Below are 22,963 nucleotides of genomic sequence, written 5' to 3'. Positions count from 1 at the left end.
ATATTGTTGTGCAACTGTGAAAAATAAGCTGGATCCATTTGCATTAATGTGTTTGCCAGGTGGTATGGGATTTGAATTGGAGGCTGATATGAACTTAAGATTTAAAAAAATGTATATTTATTATCATGTTATATTTGCAAATTTATACTTTGTGTGTGTGTATGAACAATATTTTGTAGCTGTGTTCACGGAAAGGACCTTTCATGTTCTGACACCAACTAACACCCAGTTCAATTGAAATGACCTACGATTCAATTCAGTTCTGACAGACTCCATAGGTTTGGGTGTATTCCTGCCCAAGACTGCCCCTGCTTCAGGTGGCAGCTGTAAGTCTTGGTGGCCACCTGCACTTCTGATCAACTGGTTATCAATGTGAGGGTTCTCATGACCCCCTCAAGTTTGATAATTTGCTAGACTGACTCAGAACTGACTGAAAGCACCATACTTACGATTATAGTTTTATTAGAAAGGATACGAAGTAGAAACAACCAAATGGAAAAGACACATAGGGCAAGGTCTGGGAGTGGGGGGATAGGGAAGAGACCCAGAGTTTCTGCGCCCTCTCTTGTGGAATCTGGGCACATCACCCTCCCACCACATCAATGTGTTCATCAACTAGGAAGCTCTCCTGAGCTTTAGTATCCAGAATTTTTATTGACTCTTCATTATGGAGGAATGTTGGATTAGCTGATTGGCCACGGGAATGGATTCAATCTCCACCCAACTTCCCTTCTGCTCTCCTCTCCCTAGAGACCCAGCTGGCCCAGAGTTGCGTTATGTGGTTGCTCTTTCTAGTGACCAGCCCCCATCCTGAAGCTCTCTAGAGGTCCCTGTGGGTCACCTCATTAGCATAACAAAGATATTTCTGTCATTTAGGAAATGCTGAGGTTTTTGAAGCTCTGTGCCAGGAACTGGGTTTAAAGACCAGATATATTTTTTATTATGCCATAGACCTAGAAACAAGCATAGTGAGAACTCAGATCTTGTTTTCTAAATATCATTCCCTGCAAAAGGAACCATGGCTCCTTGGAGAAATGGTTGAACCATTCCAGGCTTCCGGAAGGGAGAGTGACAGATGGATCTGGAACATCTTGTTGAGCAAGTAGGTCTTCAATGACTAATGGAGACAGGTCAAAAGGATATAAGAACAAGCTTGAACAGTTTCCTGCATGCCAAATTTGGGACAATGTGAGCATCAAAAAGGAACATAATGATTATCTAATGAACATAATGGATTGTATTACATCAAATTAAAAAAAATCAATCCTTGTGCTATTCAAATAAAGGAGAGGCACAGGAGAAAATCTTTATGGGAGATTTCCAGATAATAAATATAGAAGGTATGATAAAAATTAGAAAATTGCCTGTTTGCAATCCCCGGTGTCATAATTGATTCATGCAGGGGTTGGGTGAAATTTTGGAAACAGATATTTGTATAGTCTCTAAATATCATCCCAGAGTCTAAACCACTTAGATGTGTCAAATAAATCAGTGGAAAAAAAAAATATCCCACAGATTATTTACTAATTACAAAGGGGAAAATGTACCCTTTACAAATGGAGCGATTAGGTGATTCCCACCTATACCAAACAATCAAATTTAGCCTGATCGTTTGTATTAAAGCTTGATCTTATGTGCCTCCTGATCACATAAGCACATATAGCAAGACGTATATAACATCATGTATGTAGTTTTTTGTGAAAAATGTTTAACCCAAATCTAATCATGGGGAAACAATCAGACAAATCCAGAATTTGGGACACTGTGAGACAAATGGCCAGGCTCTTTAAAAGGTCCATGTCATAAACAATAACAACAACAATAAAACACGGGGTGGGAACTGTTCTAAAATTTAAAAAGACTAATGAAACATTACCAAACTCATTATATAAGCTTTTGTCTTGAATCTAAGAGAAAAGGCCATTGTCTGGACATTTGAGGATATTTGAAAGGGATTTTTATTTAGATATTGGATTTTTGTTCATTTTCTTCATTATAATAATAGTATTATAGTTCTATAGCATCATCTTTTTTTGGGAGGTGAATTCTGCAGTATTTTAAGGGTGAAGTGTCATGGTGTCTGCAACATACTTTGAAGTGGTTCAGCAAAATTTTATTTATGCATGTGTGTATTTTATAAATATGTGTGTGGATGGATGGATAGATAATGGTCAAGCAAAAGTGGTGAATCTAGGTGAAGGGAATATGGGTCTTCATTATACCTTTCAACTTTTCTGAGAATTTGAAATAAAAAGTATGGGGAGGAACTACTTTCTATGACCCGAAAACAAAAGACTAGTATCAACTGAATTTTAAATTATGATATTACCATATGAGAATATCTCCCATTTTTGATAAGACTAGTTGGTGACTGACTAGTTTTGAATTATATGAGGTTGTAAGAACTATGCGTTGCATAAAACATGAGGACCCTGTAATTTTACTCTGTGTGGCCCCATATTATAGCAAGTGGTAATTTAAGGAAACAAATTTAACATTTATTTAACTTGCCTGGTTAAAAATTTTTTCACTATAAATTAACATACCTGTAACAACGAGAGTTTAGAAAATAGAGAAAGGGCAAAAAACTGCTGATAAATTTCCCCAGAAAAATCACTATTAGTATTTAGAATTTGAATTTAGAATTTAGGGTTTGGAATATTTATTTAAATTTTGTTTCATATGCACCTAAATTTCTATTTTACTACAAAAATGTTTGTTATATTCTCAGATAGTCTTTATAACTTTATTTAAAAATCTTAGAGAACAATCTTTTAAAAGTAATAAATACTGGTATAGCCTGTATAGCACCAGTTTGATGAGTGGTGCTAGGTCTACACCTGGGAGTCGAACCTGTGAACCCTGGGCCTCTGAAGTGGAGTGTGCAAACTTAACCAGTATGCCACCAGGCCAGCCCCTGAAGCTGCTTTATTTTGAGTTTAATGTCCCTTTCAACCGTGCAGGAGGGAGAACCTTCCCCCATCTTGGGGTGAAAACTCTGGCAGACTGTATGACTTTTCTGGTCAGTTTTGGTAATAAAGCGTTGTATGTACTTTAAGACAAAAGTCTTTTTTTTTCTTTGAGGAAGATTAGCCCTGAGCTAACATGTGCTGCTAATCATCCTCTTTTTGCTGAGGAAAATTGGCCCTGAGCTAACATCCTTGCCCATGTTCCTCTATTTAATATGTGGGATGCCTGCTACAGCATGACTTGAAGAGCGGTGCGTAGGTCCATGCCTGGGATCCGAACTGGCGAACCTTGGGCTGCCGAAGTAGAGCATGCGAACTTACCGCTATGCCTCTGGGCTGGCCCAAGACACAAAGTCATAATTAGGCAATAGAATGTCCAATGTAATCTCAAGTAATATTAAATAAACTAAGTCAAAGTTCCTGATTTAATTCAGAAGTGAACCTTCTCCCTTCTTTATTGTCTACTTTCTGGCCTATTTGCTAGCTACTACTTTGGATCTTCTTAGGGTTTTGGGAAGGGATGGGGGAGGCAGGAGAGAGAGTGGGAAAGTTCTTCCTTGGCACTGTGATGACATGACTTTGTGCTCTCTCTCCTCATCAGGTGTTTAAAATTGACTCTTCCAGGCAGCATTTTCATCACTGCTTTGGAGACATTGTCCAAGCCTGTCTCCCAGCCTGGTCCCTTGCACTGAGCCAGTGTACTCTGAGAAGTGTGCTTCTCATGGTCACTCACTTTTTCCTCTGAGCCCTGTACCTCTGGCTTGCTCTCTTTTGAGGTCTGTCAGCTGTTCTCCTTGGTAGTTGCCCAATTGGTCAGGATCTAAGATCCCCCCACCCCCACCCTGCTTCCAAGAGAACCTTCCTGAGTTCTCTATTCTAGGAGGACAGGCTGATTCCTACCTAGCAGCAGTGCTCACTTACTAAAGCAACTAGTCAGTCCTTTTGCTCTCTGAATTTCCTGGGCAGGAATCATAAACCAGTCTGTGATGCCCTCTGAGCACAGGGGATACATAGCAGCTTCTTTGAGAGGCCCTGTCGATGTCTCTCTCCTTGGGCCTGAGGTGAGAGACAGGCACCCACCCGCCAGCGTCTCTCCGTTGAGGCAGAGAGGGAACTTAAAATTCCTTACCAATATTCTCCAAAATCCTCACAAATCCTCTTATCTCCATACTTTCTGCCCTTTCATATCCTTGATGTGAGGGAGGCATTTTTAAAGTTGTTAAACTAGTTCTTAGATATTTCCTTTGAAAATTTATAACTTGATCTGACCCTTTCTTTGGAGTTTCATTTAATACCCTTTTTACATACGTTTAAAAAATTCAAAGAATACGATTCCCTGTCCCTGTTCTTCCAGAATCTACTTTTAACAGGTAACCGTGTTTTACAGTTTGGCATTATTCTTCTAGGTACTTTACTGCCTTTACAGACACACCTAGATTTTGGTGTGTACTCTAAACCTACATACTGCTTTTTTTCATTTAACGTGGCAGTGTTCTAGTCCTGTCATATAGATCTACCTAATTCATTTTAATGTTTATGTAGTACTCCATAATTATTTGACTCTTGTTGATTTACATTTAGGTTTTTTCTAATTTCTATAATGAAGACTCTTGTTCTTATATTTTTTGTGGCTGATGTCAATTTATCTCAAGAATAAATTCATAAAATTAAGTTTCTGGATCAAAAGGAATGTCATAATTTTGATAGATAATTCCAAATTGCCCTGTAAAAAGTTGAAAACATTTTTATTTCTTTGTACAGTACAGGAGAGATGAGAATGCCTATTTCTTGATACCCTTGCTACCCTCCAGGTATTATCAGTCTTTTAAATCTTGCCAACCTGAAAGGTGAAAAATAATAACCTGATTTTAATTTGCATTTCTTCAATTTTGAGTGAGATTGAGTGTGTTTTTCCTGTGAGCCATTTCTTTCTGTCTGCCTGGAGTTAGACAAACGACTGTGCCCAAGACTGCTTTCACTTCTGACACCAACTGCAGGTTTGAGGGGTTCCTAAAAACCAGTAATTTGCTAGAAAGATACACAGAACTTATTGAAAGCTGTCATTTTCACAGTTGCAGTTCGTTGCTGGGAAAGGGTACAGAAAATCAGCCAGAGGAAGAGATCCATAGAGCAGCAAGCATCTGGGAACCATTCGTTTGTTGTCCTCTGGACGAGTTACCCTCCCAGCATTCATGGGTGACAGTACACACGGAGTATTGCCAACCTGGGAAGTTCACTTGAGCTTCCATGTGCAGAGTTTTTTTGAGGCCTCATTATGTAGGTATGGTTGATTGATTGATTGCCCATGTGGTTGAACTCAGTTTCCAGCACACCCACTATCTGCACTTTGGCGTGAGTCACCTCATTAGTGTTAACTGTCAAGTGTGGTCTGAGGGGCTCACCATGAATAGCAGAGATACTCCTATCATTCAGGAAATTCCAAGGGTTTCCAGGAACTGGGGACAAAGGCCAAACTTCTCTTTGGGAAGGCCAAATTCTTTACTACACACTGTCCTGTATCCGTTTGTGTATTGGGCTGTTTGGCTTCTTTTGTAAAGCACATAACCAAAAAATACTCTGATGAGTGTAAAACTAAGCACAATATCCAAAATTATTTTCTGAATTTAAAATTACTATCTGTCTTTCCTGTTGTTGCAGCATTTTGTTACTTATTTCCTAATACTTCCGCATGTTGGTGTAGTCTCTCTCATTTATTATAGCTTTTGTATTTTAGAAGCCCTGGCAGAAGTGATGTTAAGAATGACAATGTGTGGAATATAGGTTCAGGGCCTGGCCCAGCCAGTTAGTAACTTGGTGATCCAAGGGCACTGCTTAACTTTGCCTGGCCTTAATCCTCTTGTCTGAGAAACATGGACTGCAACCTCTGCCTTCCTCACTGAACTGTCATGAGTCAGATGAGAACATGCATTATAATCTCAAAAATCCTGGCCGATATCAAAATGAGAAGTAAGTTTGCTTAGACATTTTAAATATTTTAAATGTGCGTATACATTTTCCTAGAGTTGGTCATGTATTCTGTTTCAGGTTTTCTGCTGTTATAATTAACACTGAAAAAGATCTAAGACCTTTATTACTTTTTAAAAATGTGTTATTTTCTTGGGTTATATTTTCCCCAAATTGATATACTGGGTCAAAGTGAATGTATAATTTTATGGCTGTTAATTAAAAATATGAGTAATTTGCAGTGGTGAAACTGTCGTAAAACAGGATAGATTTCAGTGTATGAGAGATCTGATTTAGATAGATGTCTGAATTTTTCTGCTAGGTTAAGAGAAGATATTTAAAGTTTTATTTGAGTGGGTGAAGAGATTGGAATAATTTTTTCCAACTTTATTGAAGTATGATTGACAAGTAAGAATTGTATATATTTAGGTTGTACAATGTGATTTTTTTAAGGTGTATAATGTGATTATTTGATATATGTATGCATTGTGAAATGATTACCATAATCAAGTTAACACATCCATCACCTCACATAGTTACTGTTTTTTTGTGCATGTATTGAGAACACTTAAGATCTCATCTCAGCAAATTTCAAATATACAATAAGAGTTTGGGATAATTTGTGGGTACATTTTGTTTTTTTTTAGTATTTTATTTTTTATTGTCATAATAGCTTTTAACATAGTGAGATTTCAGTTGTACGTTATTGTTTGTCATATACCATGTAAGTATGCCCCTTCACCCCTTGTGCCCACCCTCCACCCCCCTTCCCCCGATAACCACTAATTTATTCTCTTTGTCTATAAGTTTGTTTATGTTCCACATATAAGTGAAATCATGTGGTGTTTGTCTTTCTCTGTCTGGCTTATTTCACTTAACATTATGCCCTCAAGCTTCATCCATGTGGTTGCAAATGGGACGATTTTGTCTTTTTTTATGGCTCAGTAGTATTCCGCATCTTTATCCAATCATCTGTCAATGGTGACTTAGGTTGTTTCCATGTCTTGGCTATTGTGAATAATGCTGCAGTGAACATAGGGGTGCATAAGTCTCTGAATTGTTGATTTCTGGTTCTTTGGGTAAATAGTAAGTAGTGAGATAGCTGTGTCATGTGGTATTTCTATTTTTAATTTTTTAAGAAATCTCCATACTGTTTTCCACAGTGGCTGCACGAGTTTGCATTCCCAGCAGCAGTGGATGAGGATTTCCTTTTCTCCACAACGTCTCCAACATTTGTTGTTTTTTGTCTTGGTGATTATAGCCATTCTAATGGGTGTAAGGTGATATCTTGGTGTAGTTTTGATTTGCATTTCTGTGGGTAGACTTTTTTGTTTGCTTTTTCATCTTATGTCCATTAGAGGGCACTGGAGAAAAAGCACTGACAAAAATTTTGGCCATCCATGTAAATTATTTTTTGAAATGAAATGGTTTTGGACTTTATGGACTTTAAGTAGTTGGTTTGTGATATTTCATATTTCTCGTTAAATATTTCTGATAAAATCATTAGATCTGGCATAAAAATATGTATTTTTTCCAACTTTAGCATGAAATGAAAATAAGCCACCAGTTTTTGTTTTACATTATTAGTTTGCAGCAGAGTTTCCAAATATGTCTTGTGTTTTCATTTTATATTGGACATAGTATACTAAACTCAGTAGTGGATGTTATTACTACTTGGCTCTTCTTTTCCATATCTTTTTTGTCATTTTTGGGGGTCTCTTCACATGTATTGTTGAGCTGCTTTCTGCCTGATCATCATTACACATCACACTGAATTTCCTGAGTTGTTACTGTAAAGGAAGGTCTAGTATTTAAGAGCATTGGCTCTAGAGTTGGGCCAAAGCACTCCTATTGTAAGACCTCTTTAATAATACTCACAAACTGTCGTAGATCACACTGTCTCAGCTTGTGTGTTGGTGGGAAAGTTATTTCACTCTCTGTGCTTCCCTTTTCTCTAAAGTGGGAGATAACAGCAACAACTGCCTTATAAAGTTGTTTCGAAGTTTAAATAAGTTCATCCATCTAAAGCCTTTATTTTATTGCTGTCATGTAGTGTGCACTTAACTTTTATTGTATAAGAAGCTGTCTTCAAATGGGATAGGTTTGACTACTATACCAGAGTGGTGTTCTGCCTCACTCTGTAGCAAGATCTAAGACAGTAATTCTAGACCTGAAGAGACTTTGAAGGGTGGGAGTGATATCCAAGAACAAGAGAGCTAAAGTTTGAAACACTGGAAAGTTAGGAAGATAGATTCAGATGCAGAGGAGATGGGTGCTAGGAAGCATGACATGTTTGGGGAACTTGAAACAGTTTGGTATTTCTAGAGTTGAGTAGGGGTGGGGATGTGTGGAGAGGTGAAATAGAGAAGGAAGGCAGGGGCAGGATCCTGGAGGCATTTTCATCCTCTGTCATGGGGGTGTGAGCTTTATTCTAAAGAACATGGGAAGCAGTGTGATTTGACTGAATAGGATGAGTAGGTTGGGGGTGTGGGCAGAGAGTAGTTCTGGTATTGGTTCAGAGTATTAGGAGAAATCAAAGTACACGTTGGGTTATATCATTCAGTCCTCACAATGCCCCTGATGTAAGTATTTTTATCATCTCCACTTTACCGTTTTACAGGATAGGAAACTGACTTAGACAAGTAAACAGTTTGTCCAGAGTCACATGGCTGGCTGGTGATGGGTCAAGCCTGGGCCCCATGTCTTTGTTTCACTCTCCTTTGCTGTCTTCCCAGGGGAGAAGTGGTTCCCAGAAGGGAAACTGAAGAGTTTGGGTGGAGAACAAGATGTCAGAAAGAGCCTGGCGATGCTTAGGTTGTTTATTTTCTATTTCTCTCATATTGTGATTTCCAAATGTAAAGCGGATTGCTACTTTTTTTTTTCTGTAGTAAATAATTGTTGCTAAGTACTCTGCAGCATGTTCTGGTTAAGCCGACGAACTGTGATATCAGTATCATTAGTTTTGGAAATAAATGGAGAATGCCTGGTAATTGCTCAGCAGAGAAACATTTCAATTTACGGAAGGATCTCAGTGCGTCCAGTTCTGATTATAAAGTTCCTTAGTACTGCAGTGCAATAACTTGAAGCTGGTTCTCCTTTTGTACTTATTTTAAGGCTTTGAGTATTTAGTTCTCCCAGAAACAAAAGGTGACATCCCTTCAGCCCCAAGACACTACCTTTACACCAGCCTGATTCATCCATTTTCCATGCAGCCAGGAGCACTTTATAGTGAGTTCTGGAATTATTTCCTTAAGTCAGGTTAAGGAATCACCTAGTCGAAGGAAAACCATTTTAAAGCTCTTGACACACCTGCTTAAACTGCTTGTCAAATAGTTCAAAAAGAATCTTTAAAACCTACCATACACAAAAAGCTTTGAATCTTGCTGAAAATTGGTCATTTAAAAACTGAGCTACGACCAGTAAGTGGTATATAGGGGATTCCTTTATTAAAGAAATAGGAACCTGCAGAAGTGGGGTTAAATTGCTGCATCAGGAGTTTTAGTTACACCTGAAGAAGAGTTTTATTGTTGAAAGGGGAAGTAGAGATTGGAGACAGGGAAACCGTTGAGTTGGGCTATTGTGGTTGTTCTTAGGAGAAACAAAGGCTGTGGGCAAAAGCAGTAGCATTGTGGATGGAGGGAACCAATATGTTAGGAATTAAAACTTTAGAACTTGGTCATCCATTGTCAAATAGGTGTATAGGAGAGGGAGGAATCAAGGTTGACCAATTCTGGGATCTTCGTTTATTTCTGCTTAGGCTGTGTAACAGCTATTAAAAAATAAATAAAAATACGTAAGTTCTCTGTAATTGTTGTATTGTTATATTCTGGGCAAACGTCTACACTTAGAAGATTAGAATTAGAATTTGAGTGGTGCTTTGCACTTCCTGGGGAGTATTATGAACCAATGTGTTTCTTTTTGGAAATGAAATTGCTGCTGCATATGGAAGATAGGATTAAACTACTGTAGAGGCAAGGAGTGGTAAATGTTGTTTGTCCTGAATGCTCAAGACCTTTAATCATAGCCTCTGATCTCTTTCCATATAAACTTTTTATCTAAATGATTGAATCTGGGCTGGCGACACTCACATTTTATAATAGATAATTTCTTTAGTTACGGGACATAGTCAGTGTTCCATCCTTTAAGAGTATATTTGTGTCATAGGGGTCAGAAGTTTCTTTTTAAAACCACAAGGGAGTGTCTGTAGAACTATGAGCACCATGGTCAAAGGCCAGTATCATGGACTGGCTCCAGTTTTGGATTTATGTGGCCTTTGGGGTAAGCAAATCAGCTGATGATGTTTTGTGGTGAAGACTTTCGAGGGGAAATACTGCTGCCTCTTATCAATTCTTGCATGATTAGTAGGGAATTACAGTAACTCACTGTGGAATTACTTCAGAGACTTTTAAATGCTTCAAGGTCAAGGTTAGTTCATTTTGCTCAATCATGGGATTTCCTTTTAAAGCTCATATATTGCTTTTAGGTCTGAAATAGACAAAAAAAAGCCAAAAGATTCTTTTATTTTGAAATATTTTAAAATAGTAAGTGGAGTCTTTTAATTTTTAATAAAATACCCAGCATTAAATTGATTATTTTTATGATAGATGAGAACAGATGTGATGTTTGTTTATAGTTTTTTTCAGTTCCATCTGAAAATGTAGTTGAGAACTCTATTAACAGAAGCAAAATTGTTTATTAACTTTGCATTTTGATTATATTTAGTAATTTGGAATGCTGACTTTTTAGGACAGAGAACTAACTGTGGGTTTATTTTTCTCATTTGGTACATTTGACTCTCTAAAGTGCTTTTTCACTGATTTCCTGTTTCAGAGCAAGTCCCTAAAGTAACAAAGAAGGTAGAGAATTTAACTCCAAATTTCATTGGTTTAACCTTTTTCTGTTTTTTAAACAATTTTAATCTGTTTTATGCTTTATACTAGAGAACTTTGAACATTACAAAAGTAGACAGAATGGTACAGTGAATCCCTGTCACCTATTGCCCAGCTTCAAACGTGGGCCATCCTCGCTTCTGTATTAGTTGGATGCACTTCTCAGACATCGTGTCATCTGTGAGGTGTTTCATTTTTAGGTAGAAAGGGTATTGCCGTGAGTCCACTTACTGACTTACTGGGGACTGGACATTGATAATGAACAGGGACTGAGGGTGGTCTGGGGCTTGGTGGTAGGGCTGCTGCCAAGGAGAGTTATTTTCAATGTCTGCAGCTCTTATTAAGATCTGCTGAGTGTCTCCTCTCAAGTGTAACACAGACTTTGTATGTTGTCTCCAAATTAATTGGCATTCTACCATCTTCCAAAAAGATATTGAGATAACTTTAGAAATATATATATACACACATATGGTAAGATTTAAAAAGAGAGGAAGAAATCAGTATAAAGAGTGAATGAGGGTCATCTTGTAATATGAAGCCACTTACATAGAATACAAGACAGGTAGTATGCAAGGCCTTAGACAGTGTTCAGAGGTGTGCTGCTGAATTGTCTAGTGGCCAAAGTCAAAAGAAAACACAGTCAGTTTTATATTATCCTTCAGATTTTTTTCTATCACTGAAGACAAATTTTCCCCATTGGATCTTCAAAAGGAGCCATGGAGGTGGAGGTGGTGGAGTAACTTGCTCTCTGAGCAGGTGGCTGTCTGGGCAGCTGAGAGCACTCTTTTGACTTGTATCTGGGGTTTGTAGATGTAATAAGCAGCAGTAGCTATAATTTACTGACTTCCTATTATGTATCATGCATTGTGCTAGGTAATTTTATTTCATTTAACCTTCAACACATTCCTGCTCCTTAGATACTACTATTCTTTTTCAGGTGAGCAAATTGAAATTCAGAGAAATACCTTGCTGCAGTTAGGCAGCTGTCTGTACTCAGATTGCTAAAAATATTTGACATCTAGATAAGTGGATTGTTGACTTATGTTTTGTTAGTGTATGTGTCTGAGTATGTAGTTACATTTTTTGGCGGGGAGAAAAGACTCTGGTATGTATATCTTTAGATCATTGTCTGCCTGAAATGTGATCACTTTGGAGCGAACAGGGTTTATGGGCCATGGTTTGTGATGAACCTTTTTATCCATGCTATGTGTTCGTGATTGTTGTGCTGTTATTTTTGTTGTACATTACCACTTCTGGATTTCATTCTTTTTATTTTAATACAGAGAGAAAAGGAGCAGCAGGAAGAGAAAACTAGTTTGTTCAGGAATACAGTGAAGAATGAAGCCAGTGAAAGAAGAGCTATGATAACTCCTGCTCTCCGAGAAGCCCTTACTAAACAAGGTGAAAATCCTCAAGAATCGTTGTTATAATGCTACACTCTTCAGCATTCTAGTTTAATAGCTGAAAGAGGAAGCATAAATTAGGGATTGCTAACAGGAAAAAGGATAACGAAGTTGCTCTGTCGTTGGCTCAGCAGCTATGTTACTGTGGAAGCTGTAGCTGTCTAAGGAGTCACTGCCTTGTTTCTGTGGATCACTTGTGTGTGGGTTGCCTGGGCCAGCAAATTTCCTCTTTGCTTGGTTTGTTGGGATGTTACTTTACCCTCAGTGTGGCTCAGGTATGCAGATAGAAAATTAAGAAGGCTGTAGTCAAACAAATTAATTATAATATTGGTTTCCTGTAGAAGAAAGAGTAGTGAATTGGGAGTCAATAGACTGACTTCCTCCCCTCCTTCCCTCTTTCTATATTTGTTGAGAGCCTTTTATGTGACAGTTCTGGCAATGCAGAGAAATGTAAGATAAAATATTTCCTTCAAGGAACTCAAGCTATTACAGGAGACAGACAAGGATATACAGATTTTATATATAGTAATATATATAATACATATAAATTATGTATGTAGTATATAAATAACAATTTATATATAAACTCTGCTTTTTAATTAGAGTATTTAGACTATTTAAAGTGATTTTATGATGGGTTTAAATCTGTCATCTTGCTATTTGTTTTATACTTGTCTCATGTGTCCTTTGATTTCTTTTTTCCTGTTTTTCTACCTTGTTTTAGATTAATGATGATGATGATGATGATAATGGTTATTATTTTTTAGCCCTGAGCTAATATCTGCTACCAATCCTCTTTTAGCTGAGGAAAATTGGTCTGAGCTAATATCTATGCCTGTCTTCCTCTGTTTTATGTGTGGGACGCCTGCCGCAGCATGGCTTGCTAAGTGGTGCATGAGTCTGTGCCTGACATCTGAACTGGTCGACTCCGGGCTGCCCAAGCGGAGTGCACGTGCTTAACCACTACACTACCAGGCCAGCCCCAAGATTAATTATTTTTTTATGATTCTGTTTTCTATCTTCTGTTGGCTTATTAGCTATAGCACTGTTGTGTTATTTTGTGGTTGCTTGAGGTTTTATACTATGCCTCTTTCTCATACCACAGTGTATCTTTGAGTGGTGGTCTACCACTTTGTGTACAATAGAAGAACCTTCAATGGCGTACTTCTGTTTTCCCCCTTCTCCAGCTCTGTGCAATTGTTATTACACATTTCACTTTTACACGTTACAAACCCTCCACTACGTTGTTACTGTTTTGGTTTAAGTAGTCAATTATCTATTAACGATTTAAGGAATTAGAAACAGTTTTAAATATTGACTCATGTAGTCACCACTTTGGGTGCTTTTCATTCCTTTGTGTAGATCTGCGTTCTCTCTAACAGTGTTTTCCTTTTGCCTGAAGTACTTCTTTTAGCATTTCTTATAGTGTGGGTTTGTTGGTGATGAATTATTTCAGCTTTTGTGTGTCTGAACAAGGCTTTATTTTGCCTTCAATTTTGAAGGATATTTTTTGATGGATATAGAATTGTAGGTTGACGGCTTTTTTCTTTTGCTGCTTTAAAGATGTTGCTCCACTGTCTGCTTGCTTGCACTGCTTCTGATGAGAGCTCTGCAGTCATCTTTTGTTTGTTCCTTTGAATGTGATGTTTTTTACCCCCTGGCCTCTTTTAAGATTTTCTCTTAATTACTGATTTTGAGCACTTTAATTATAATGTGTCTCAGTGTAGTTTTCTTCATGTTTCTTTTACTTGGCATTTGTTGAGCTTCTTGGTTCTGTGGATTTATAATTTTAATCAAATTTGTACAAATTTTGGCCATTATTTCTTCAAATATTTTTCTGTCATCCCCTCTCTCTCCTCTTTCTCATGGACTCCAATTACATGGAGTGTAACAGGCCGCTTGAATTTGACCCACAGCTCACTGATGCTCTTTTCATTTTTTAAAATTATTTTTTCTGTCCCATTTTTCACTTTTGGATAGTTTCTATTGCTGTGTCTTCAAGTTTAGTTTACTAATTTTTTCTTCTCTAATGTCTGATCTTTCATTAATTCTGTCCAGTGTATTTTTCAGCTTCGACATCATAGTTTTCATCTAGAGAAGTTCAGTTTGGGTCTTTTTATATCTTCCATGTCTCTGCTTAACTTTTTGAGCTTATGGATATGATTGTTTTAGTGTCCTTATCTGCTAATATCTGTATCATTTCTGGGTCAGTTTTGGTTGCTGGATTATTTTCCTCATTATTGGTCATGTTTTCTTATCTGTTTCATGCTTGGTAATCTTTGATTGGATACAAGATCTAATTTGACCTTACTGGGTGGTGGATATTTTTGTATTCCTATAAATATTCTTGAGCTTTGTTCTGGGGCAAAGATAAGTTACTTGGAAACAGTTTGAGCCTTTTAATCTTGCTTTTGTGACTTGTTAGTTGAGAACAGAGCTGGCTCAGTATACAGCTAATTATTCTCCACTATTGAGGCAAAACACTTCTGTATACTCTGCCCAGTGCCTTGTGAATGTTGAGGTTTCCTGTCTGACTGGTAGGAATAGGCACAGCTCCCAGCTGACTGTGAGTTCCAGGGATGCCTCTAATCCTTTCAGATGGTTCTGTCTCTTTCTTGGGTAGTTTTTCTCTCACATATGCACTAAACAGTACTCAAGCAAATACTTAAAGGAATCCTCTGCAGACTCTAGAGTTCCATCTTTGTGTAGCTTTTGTCTCTCAAGTACTCAATCCTGCAAACTCTAGCCACGTGGGCTCCTCAGACTCTCACTTCTATGTCCTCAACTCAGGGAGAACACTGAGCTTTGCTTGGGTTGCCTCTCCTTGTGGCACAGCCTTGAAACTTTCAAGGCAGTAAGCTCGGGTAATCATAGGGCCCACCTTGTTTATTTCCCATCTCTCTGGGATCACTATTCTTTGTTGCCTGGTGTTTCATGTCTCGAAAACTATTGTTTCATATATTTTTTCCATGTTTTGGTATTTCAGCTGGGAGAGTAAACCCTCTGATACTCCATCTTGGTTAGAAGCAGATTCTGCACTGTGATTTTCAGCAACTGCATACCATTGGCTTATCTTGGTGGTGTGGTCAGCTACAGGCCTCTCTATCCTGTACTGTGCAGTATTTTTCATAGCCACCTAAATACAAAATTTTGTAGAACCCTATGTATCTTGGGGGAGAGAAAGATATAAAGAACTAGTATAATAGAGTATGATTTCTATGATGGTGGGATGAACAACATGATATAGGAATCCAAAAGAAGAGCTAGAATTTTCTCTCGGAATCTTTTAAATGCTTATTCTTTATCTGAGATTAGCTATTCAGTTGGACTCAGTTCCATCTTCAAGTAGATAATCAGTGCTTTATTTATTTATCTGCAAGATGTTTACATAAATGTGGAAGAGGATAAAGGGCAAAGCCCTGTAATGTTGCCACTAGAGACTTGTAATACAAATTGGCATTGTTCCATTAATCATCACACTGTGAATATGGATGTTTAACCAGCCACTGATCCACTTATGCCATCATCCAGACTGTATTTCTCCACTTGCCTCATTTGTCTACAAGTCAAGAGTCTTTTTTTGTTGTTGTTGTTTTCTTCTTCTTCTCCCCCAAGCCCCACAGTACACAGTTGTATAGTCTAGTGTAGGTCCTCTGGTTATGCTACGTCGGACACCGCCTCAGCATGGCCTGATGAGCGGTGCCATGTCCAGGTCCAGGATCTGAACCGGTGAAACCCTGGGCTGCCGAAGCAGAGTGCGTGAACTTAACCACTTAGCCACGGGGCTGGCCCCAAGTTAAGAGTGTTTTTGTGCAAGAGACTCATGATAATTGTAGCTTAACACTTGCAGCCTCATGAGAAACTTTATTACATCCTTTCTAAAATCAGAATGTTTTACTTGTTTGCTGTAAGTAGTTTGTTAAAAAAAAGTGTGATTACTTTGGCATGGCTTTTCCATACTTTTCATGGCTTATGTGGCTCAAAAATTTTAAGTGATAGGTTGTGGAGTGGTGCGGAGAATTCATGTTAGGTTGTAGTTGCTAGAGTTTGATTTTTCTGCTTTTCGGAGCAATGTTTCTTTATTTTAATCTCCTGTTGCCCATCTGATTCTTCATCTTTTTTCAAAGATTACTGCTGAGAGTTCCCAGTCATTCATTTGAAATATATTGTTACTTGCTTTTGCTTTATGGCCCTGCATATGTTTTTGGTGTTTTTTTTTTGAGGAAGATTAATTAGCCATGGGCTAACATCTACCGCCAATCCGCCTCTTCTTGCTGAGGAAGACTGGTCCTGAGCTAACATCTGTGCCCATCTTCCTCTACTATTGACGCCTGCCACAGCATGGCTTGACAAACTGTGCCATGTCCGCCCGCGGGATCCAAACCAGCGAACCTCTGGCCGCCAATGCGGAATGTGCGAACTTAACTGCTGTGCCGAGCCGGCCTCTGGTTCATTTTTTTAAAAAATTATTTTATTGAAGTCATGTTGGCTTATAATATTGTGTAAATTTCAGGTGTACATTATTATATATTGGTTTCTGTGTAGACTGCATTGTGGTCACCACCACTAGTCTAGTTTTTATCCATAGCCATACGTATGTGCCCCTTTACCCCTTTTGCCCTACCCCCACCCCTGTCCCCTCTGGTAACCAGTAATCTGTTCTCCTTATCCATGTGTTTGTTCATCTTTGACATATGAGTGAAATCTTAGGGTGTTTGTCTTTATCTGGCTTATTTCACCTAGCATAATACCGTCAAGGCCATCCATGTTGTTGCCCATCCATGTTGTTGCAAATGGGACGATTTTGTCTTTTTTATGGCTGTGTAGTATTCCATTGTGTGTGTGTGTGTGTGTGTGTGTGTGTGTACTGCATCTTCTTTATCCTTTCTTCCGTTGACGGACAGTTGGCTTGCTTTCATGTCTTGGCTATTGTGAATAATGCTGCAGTGAATATAGGGATGCACAAATCTCTTTGAATTGTTGATTTCAAGTTCTTTGGATGAATACCCAGAAGTGGAATAACTGGATCATATGGTATTCCTACTTTTGAGGAATCTCCCTACTGTTATCCATAGTGGCTGTACCAGTTTGCACTCCCACCAGCAGTGTATGAGAGTTCCCTTCTCTCCACAGCCTCTCCCGCACTTATTTCTTGTCTTGTTAATTATAGCCATTCTGATGGGCATGAGGTGATATCTCATTGTAGTTTTGATTTGCATTTCTCTAATAATTAGTGATGTTGAATATCTTTTCATGTGCCTCTTGGCCATCTGTATATCTTAGATTCATTTTTATAAATGTTCCCTGGGTCCTTGTAAAGCATGTGCGTTCTGTAGTTGTTGAGTGCAGTGCCCTCTCTGAGTCCTTGATCAAGTTTACTGTGTTGCTCAGGTCTTGGAGCACTGATGAGTTTTGCTCTATGAGATCCGTTAGATGCTGAGATGTTAAAATCTCTCCCTCTGATTTTGGATTAGCCTCTTTTTTCTTTATGTATTTTTAGTGTGTTGTTAGATGCATACATATTCAAATTGTTTTGTCATTCTGGTGAATTAACGTTTTAGTGTTTTTTTGCCACTGGGTTATTGCCTACCATTATTTAAGCAGTGAAAAATGATTTTGCTACAGTTTTATAATCATCTTTTGACATGAGGCTTTGAATTGATTCAATTTCGTGTTCCCTTTTTTTCCATTCAGGTTATCAGTTAATTGGGAGCCACTCTGGTGTGAAGCTTTGCAGGTGGACAAAGGTATTTGTTTTTATTCAAATGTTATTTCTGTTTAATGCATTGTTATGGCTATTATATGCAGTCAATGAATCTTACCATTTTAAAGGTGTAATTTACATTTAACAAAATGATTTTGAATGAATTTGTTAAATGAGTTCAGCAAATTTTGATGGATGTAAAAAACCTTTATTCACCACTTGAATTAAGATATAGACTATTTTTATCACCTCAGTAAGTTCAGTTGTGCACATTTCTAGTCAGTACCCCTCCCCCACAGCCAGGCTACACTTGTTCTAGTTCTATCACTGTAGTTTAGTTTTGCTGTTCTAGAATTTCGTATGAATGGAATCACATAATGTGTAGTTTTTTATAGGTGGCTTCTTGAAATCAACATAATGTTTCTAACGTTCATCCGTGTTGTAGTGTGTATTAGTGGTTCATTCCTTTTTATTGCTGAGTATTCAATAGTATGAATGTACCACAGTTTTTAAGCTGTTGATAGACATATGGGTTGTTTTCAGGTTTTGGCTATCCTGAATAAAACGGCTATGAACACTTTTGTACAATGCTTTTTTGTGACCATATGTTTCAGTTTCCTTTGAGGGTGTGTACCTAGGAGTGGAGTTGCTAGGTCATAGGGTAGGTATATTTAACTTTATAAGAAACTCCCAACCTGTTTTCAGTGTAGTTGTACTATTGATACTTGCATCAGCAAGTTATGAAAGTTCCAGTTGCTACATATTCTCACCATGATGTGATCTTGCAAGTCTTTTTAATTTTAGCCATTCTAGTGAGTGTAATGTGGTATCATTATGGTTTTAATTTGCATTTTGCTAATGACTGCTGTTGTTGAGCCAACGCCTTTTCATGTGCATATTGGCCATTCATATTTGTGAAATGTCTGTTCAAATCTTTTATCCAAATTGAGTTGTTTGACTTTATATTGTTGATTTGTAGGAGTTCTTTATATATTGTACATATGAGTCTTTTGCCTGATGTGCACTGTGAATATTTTTTCCTAGTCTATGGCTTCCTTTTTCATTTCTGTAATGGTATCTTCTGAAGTCTTTAATTTGAATAAAGTCCAATTTATCATTTTTTCTTTTATGGTTAATGTTTTTTGTATGTTAAAAAATCTTTGCTGACTTCAAGGTCACAAAGATATTCTGTGTTTTCTTCTGGAAGCTTCATATATAGTTTCAATTTTTATGTTTATGTCTATTATTCATCTTGAATTAATTTTTATGAATGGTGAGAGGTAAAGGTCAAGGTTAGTTCCTTCCCAACCCCTGCCCCCCATATGAATATTCAGGTGTTCTAGCACCATTTGTTGAAAAAGACTTTCGTCTCACCATTGAATTAATTTTAGACCTTTGTAGAAAATCAGTCAACTATATATGGGTAGGCCTATTTCTAGACTCTTCTTACTCTGCTCCATTGATGTGTTTGTTCTTCTGCCACTACCACATTGTCTTGATTACTCTAGCTTTGTAATAAGTCTGAAATCATGCAGTGTAGGTTTGGTGGCTTGGTTTTTTTATTTCCAAGCTTGTTTCCACTCTTCTGAGTTCTTTGCATTACATTTTAATATAAATTTTAAGAATTTATAAATTCTTAGAATCAGACTGTGAATTTCTATTGTACATATTTGTTATGTTTTCTTAGATTATGTATTTGTCTGTTTGCCATCCATTTATGACAGGGCCAATTATATTAACTATTTTTATTATTTTCTGTATTCTTGATGCTCTGGCATTTGGGGACCTTACAGAACTGGGGAGAGACTGTCCTCTGAGCGAGCTAATTCCTAAAGATAACAGCTTGCCCCAACATACCTTTCATGTAGAAACCAACCAATCCTGAACCTAAAGCCTTGAACTACCTCCTTATTTAACTCACACACCAAGCCTGTATATTCCCTGCTCTAAATCATCCCAGAGCCATACCAGACAACTAGAGACAACCCTGTAGCCCAAAGCCTGCAGGAATTACTCAAACTGGCCAATCTGACATTGTTTACCCTGCTGTGCCTTGTCTTTCCTGAGGAAACCTTAAAAAAGGTTCTGGTTTAGGCCTTCTCCTCACTTTTCTCTCTGCCTCTTGAACAAACCTGGTGCTCTTCCAGCACCCTGTGTGGCATGGTGTGCCTCCTCCTCTTGGGAAATGTGAGTGGTAATATATTTTCTTTCAATGGCATTGATCTCTCCATGTTGGCACTCAGTCACCTCCATAAGTTAAAATCCCATGGGTACAAATAAGATAGCATTTTTTAATAACATTATTGAGATTTAATTTACATATCATTACAATGCACCTGTTTAAAGTGTACAGTTCAATAGTTTTTGGTATATTCATGGCGCTATGCAACCATTATCACAATCTAATTTTAGGACATTTTTGTCCCTTCTAAGTGAAGTCATGTACCCATTAACAGTCAATCTCCATTCTTCCTCCTCTCCCCAGCCCTAAGGAATCATTAATCTACTTACTGTCTCTATAAATTTGCCTAATCTGGACATTCCATATAAACGGAATCATACAATATGTGGCTTTTGTGTATGGCTTCTCATTTAGCATAGTCTTTTCAAGGTACATCCAAGTTGTAATATATGTCAGTATTCTATTCCTTTTTATGGCCAGTAATATTCCATGCATAGATATATCACATTTTGTTTGTCTGTTCATCAGTTGATGGACATTTGGTTTGCTTCCACTTTTTGGATATTATGAATAATGCTTCTTTGAACATTATTATATGTGCAAGTTTTTATGTGGACATATGTTTTCATGTGCTTTGGTTATATACCTACTAGTGGAAATGGTGGATCATGGTAACTCTATGTTTAAACCTTATGGCGAACTGCAAAACTGTTTTCCAAAGTGGCTGCACTATTTTATTTTATATTCCTACCTACAGCGTATGAGGGTTCCAGTTTCTCTACAACCTTGCTAACATTTGTCATTGTCCATTTTTTTGATTATAACTTAGTGGGTGTGAAATAGTTATCTTTAGTGGTTTTGATTTGCATTTCCCTTAATGACAAATGTGTTTGACTATATTTTCATGTACTTATTGGCCGTTTGTGTATCTTCTTTGGAGAAATGTCTATTCAAATCCTTTGCTATTTTAAAATTGGGCTATTTGCCTTTTTACTGTTGAGTTTACTGTTGAGTTGTAAGAGTTCTTTATATATTCTGGATACTAGTTCTTTATCACATGTATGATTTGACTCTTCTTCTGCTGTTTGTGGCTGTGTCACTGAAAGTGGCCTGTTATGATTATTTGGGGATATCTGAGAAACTCTTCTTCCTTTTTTTCACCTCTCTTCCTCTGCCTTCATCCTTAGGGGGCGTGAACATTACAGCTGATGACACTTCTGGCACCTTATGTCATTCGACATATTCTTGCCCGCGTCTGTCTTTTTTTTCCAACCTCTCTAACATTTCACATTTGTTTCTTCCAATCCAGTGATTTTCAGTAATGTCAGACTCAATGCCTTCGCTTATAACCAGTATTTTGTAACATCCCTTCCTATTGCTAGATTAAATTTACAGATTTATAAATATAAGCTCACATACAGAATTTTTTAAAAAATTGGTGTTCTGCTCTAGCTATAATATAAAGAGAGGAAAAAGGAAGTACTTTATATTAAATAGTTTGTATTTCTGTATGAATGCTCAGACTCTACTACATTAGAAGGCATAATGGAACAGCTACTTGCACTTACTTATAATGGATAGGATGGTATTTAAGAGAAGTAAATAGATGAGAAGTTATTCTGTACAGGAAGTAATAACAACCTAGACTCTAAGAGTAATAACTCTAATTGAAGTAGGGCTAACATGCCAGTAAATTATAGACTATCAAAATGGAATTTATGGACAAATTATAGACTATCAAAATGGAAAATGAGAAAGGAAGATGTACTTGCAAATGAATGGGGTCTCATTTATAAGTGTTGAATCAGAACAATTTCTTATGCTGTAACTTGGGAGGAGTAGTGATGAATTGTCATAGAAAATATATCTCCTGTCTTGAAATTACATATCTTGTTGAGCTCTACATTCTGTCTTTAATTTGTAAAAAAACTTTGAAGACCATATCCTTTAAGTGACAATGGGAATAGAGGTTGGATTGGAAACAGAAATGGTAGTAAGAGTGGCTGAGAGAAGTGTGGTGGACCTCTGGTGACAGTTTCAGAGTAATATTAAAAAATTTGTTAAAAATATTTTTTAAAATATTAAATCAATATTTAAAAATTAACATATTAATATTAAAATATATTAATTAAAATATATTAATATTAAAAATATATCCAGAATGCAGCTACTTTTTACCACTTAACTGCTATGGCTTGGTCCAAGTCCCCATTGGATGTCCCTTATATTATCTCAGTTCTCTCTCAACTGCTTTTCCTGGTTCTACTCTTGTCATCCTCTACTGTCTGTTCCCTACACAGCAGCCAGATATATCAGATCGTGTTACTCTTTTACTCAGAACCTCCAGGGGTTCCTATCTCACTCAGAATAAAAGCATAAGTCCTCAGGGTGGCCTCCAAAGCCCTATGTGATCTGCTCTTCCGTTCTTGAGTCCAACTATACTAGCCTTCTTGCTATTCCCTGAATATGCTGAGCCCAAACTCCTCCCTAGCTTTCCACTCTCTGTCTACTCTCTTAGATCTCTGCTCAGAAAGCCTCTGTCTGTCAGAGAAGCTTTCCCTTGACCACCTTATACAAAATAATAACCTTCCCTCTTCTCCCCTTATGCTCCTTGGAATTTCTCCACAGCACTTATTACCACTAATAGATTATATCTTTGTTTATTGTCTGTCTCCTTCCTTCCTCTCTCAGCCCCTCCTCAACTTAAGAGTCTTCGTTTTCTTTCCAATACCAAGAAAAAAAGCCTGGGCATAAAATGCTTCCTTAGTAAACATTTGTTGGATGAAAGAATTAGTAAAATAAAGCCTGATCCCAAGGAGGATCCTCCTCAGTATAGTTCTGACCCACTTGTT

The 22,963-nt window shown here is 37.5% G+C and overlaps 1 protein-coding gene and 1 long non-coding RNA gene across 13 annotated transcripts in view; one reads left to right on the top strand and one right to left on the bottom strand.

Moving 5' to 3' along the window:
• LOC100062082 (S-adenosyl-L-methionine-dependent tRNA 4-demethylwyosine synthase TYW1) overlaps positions 1–22,963 on the top strand; it is a 214,316-nt gene that overhangs the window by 24,115 nt on the left and 167,238 nt on the right. For all 12 annotated transcript variants that reach the window (XR_011424631.1, XR_011424630.1, XM_070231776.1 and 9 more), the window contains 2 exons: positions 12,106–12,223; positions 17,920–17,972. Coding sequence is in view for 10 of the 12 variants with exons in the window: in XM_070231776.1 (XP_070087877.1) it covers positions 12,106–12,223; positions 17,920–17,972 (171 nt within the window). In the remaining 2 variants the exon portion in view is untranslated. The remainder of the gene's footprint in view (positions 1–12,105; positions 12,224–17,919; positions 17,973–22,963) is intronic.
• LOC138917114 (uncharacterized) lies at positions 913–3,800 on the bottom strand. Its single transcript, XR_011424632.1, has 2 exons — positions 3,703–3,800; positions 913–1,117 (listed from the first exon to the last, which is right to left on the bottom strand). It is a non-coding gene; the product is annotated as an uncharacterized lncRNA (long non-coding RNA).

The sequence above is a fragment of the Equus caballus genome, chromosome 13 (genome assembly GCF_041296265.1).
Source record: "Equus caballus isolate H_3958 breed thoroughbred chromosome 13, TB-T2T, whole genome shotgun sequence".
NCBI lineage: Eukaryota > Metazoa > Chordata > Mammalia > Perissodactyla > Equidae > Equus > Equus caballus.
This window is presented reverse-complemented; position numbering and strand designations above follow the sequence as displayed.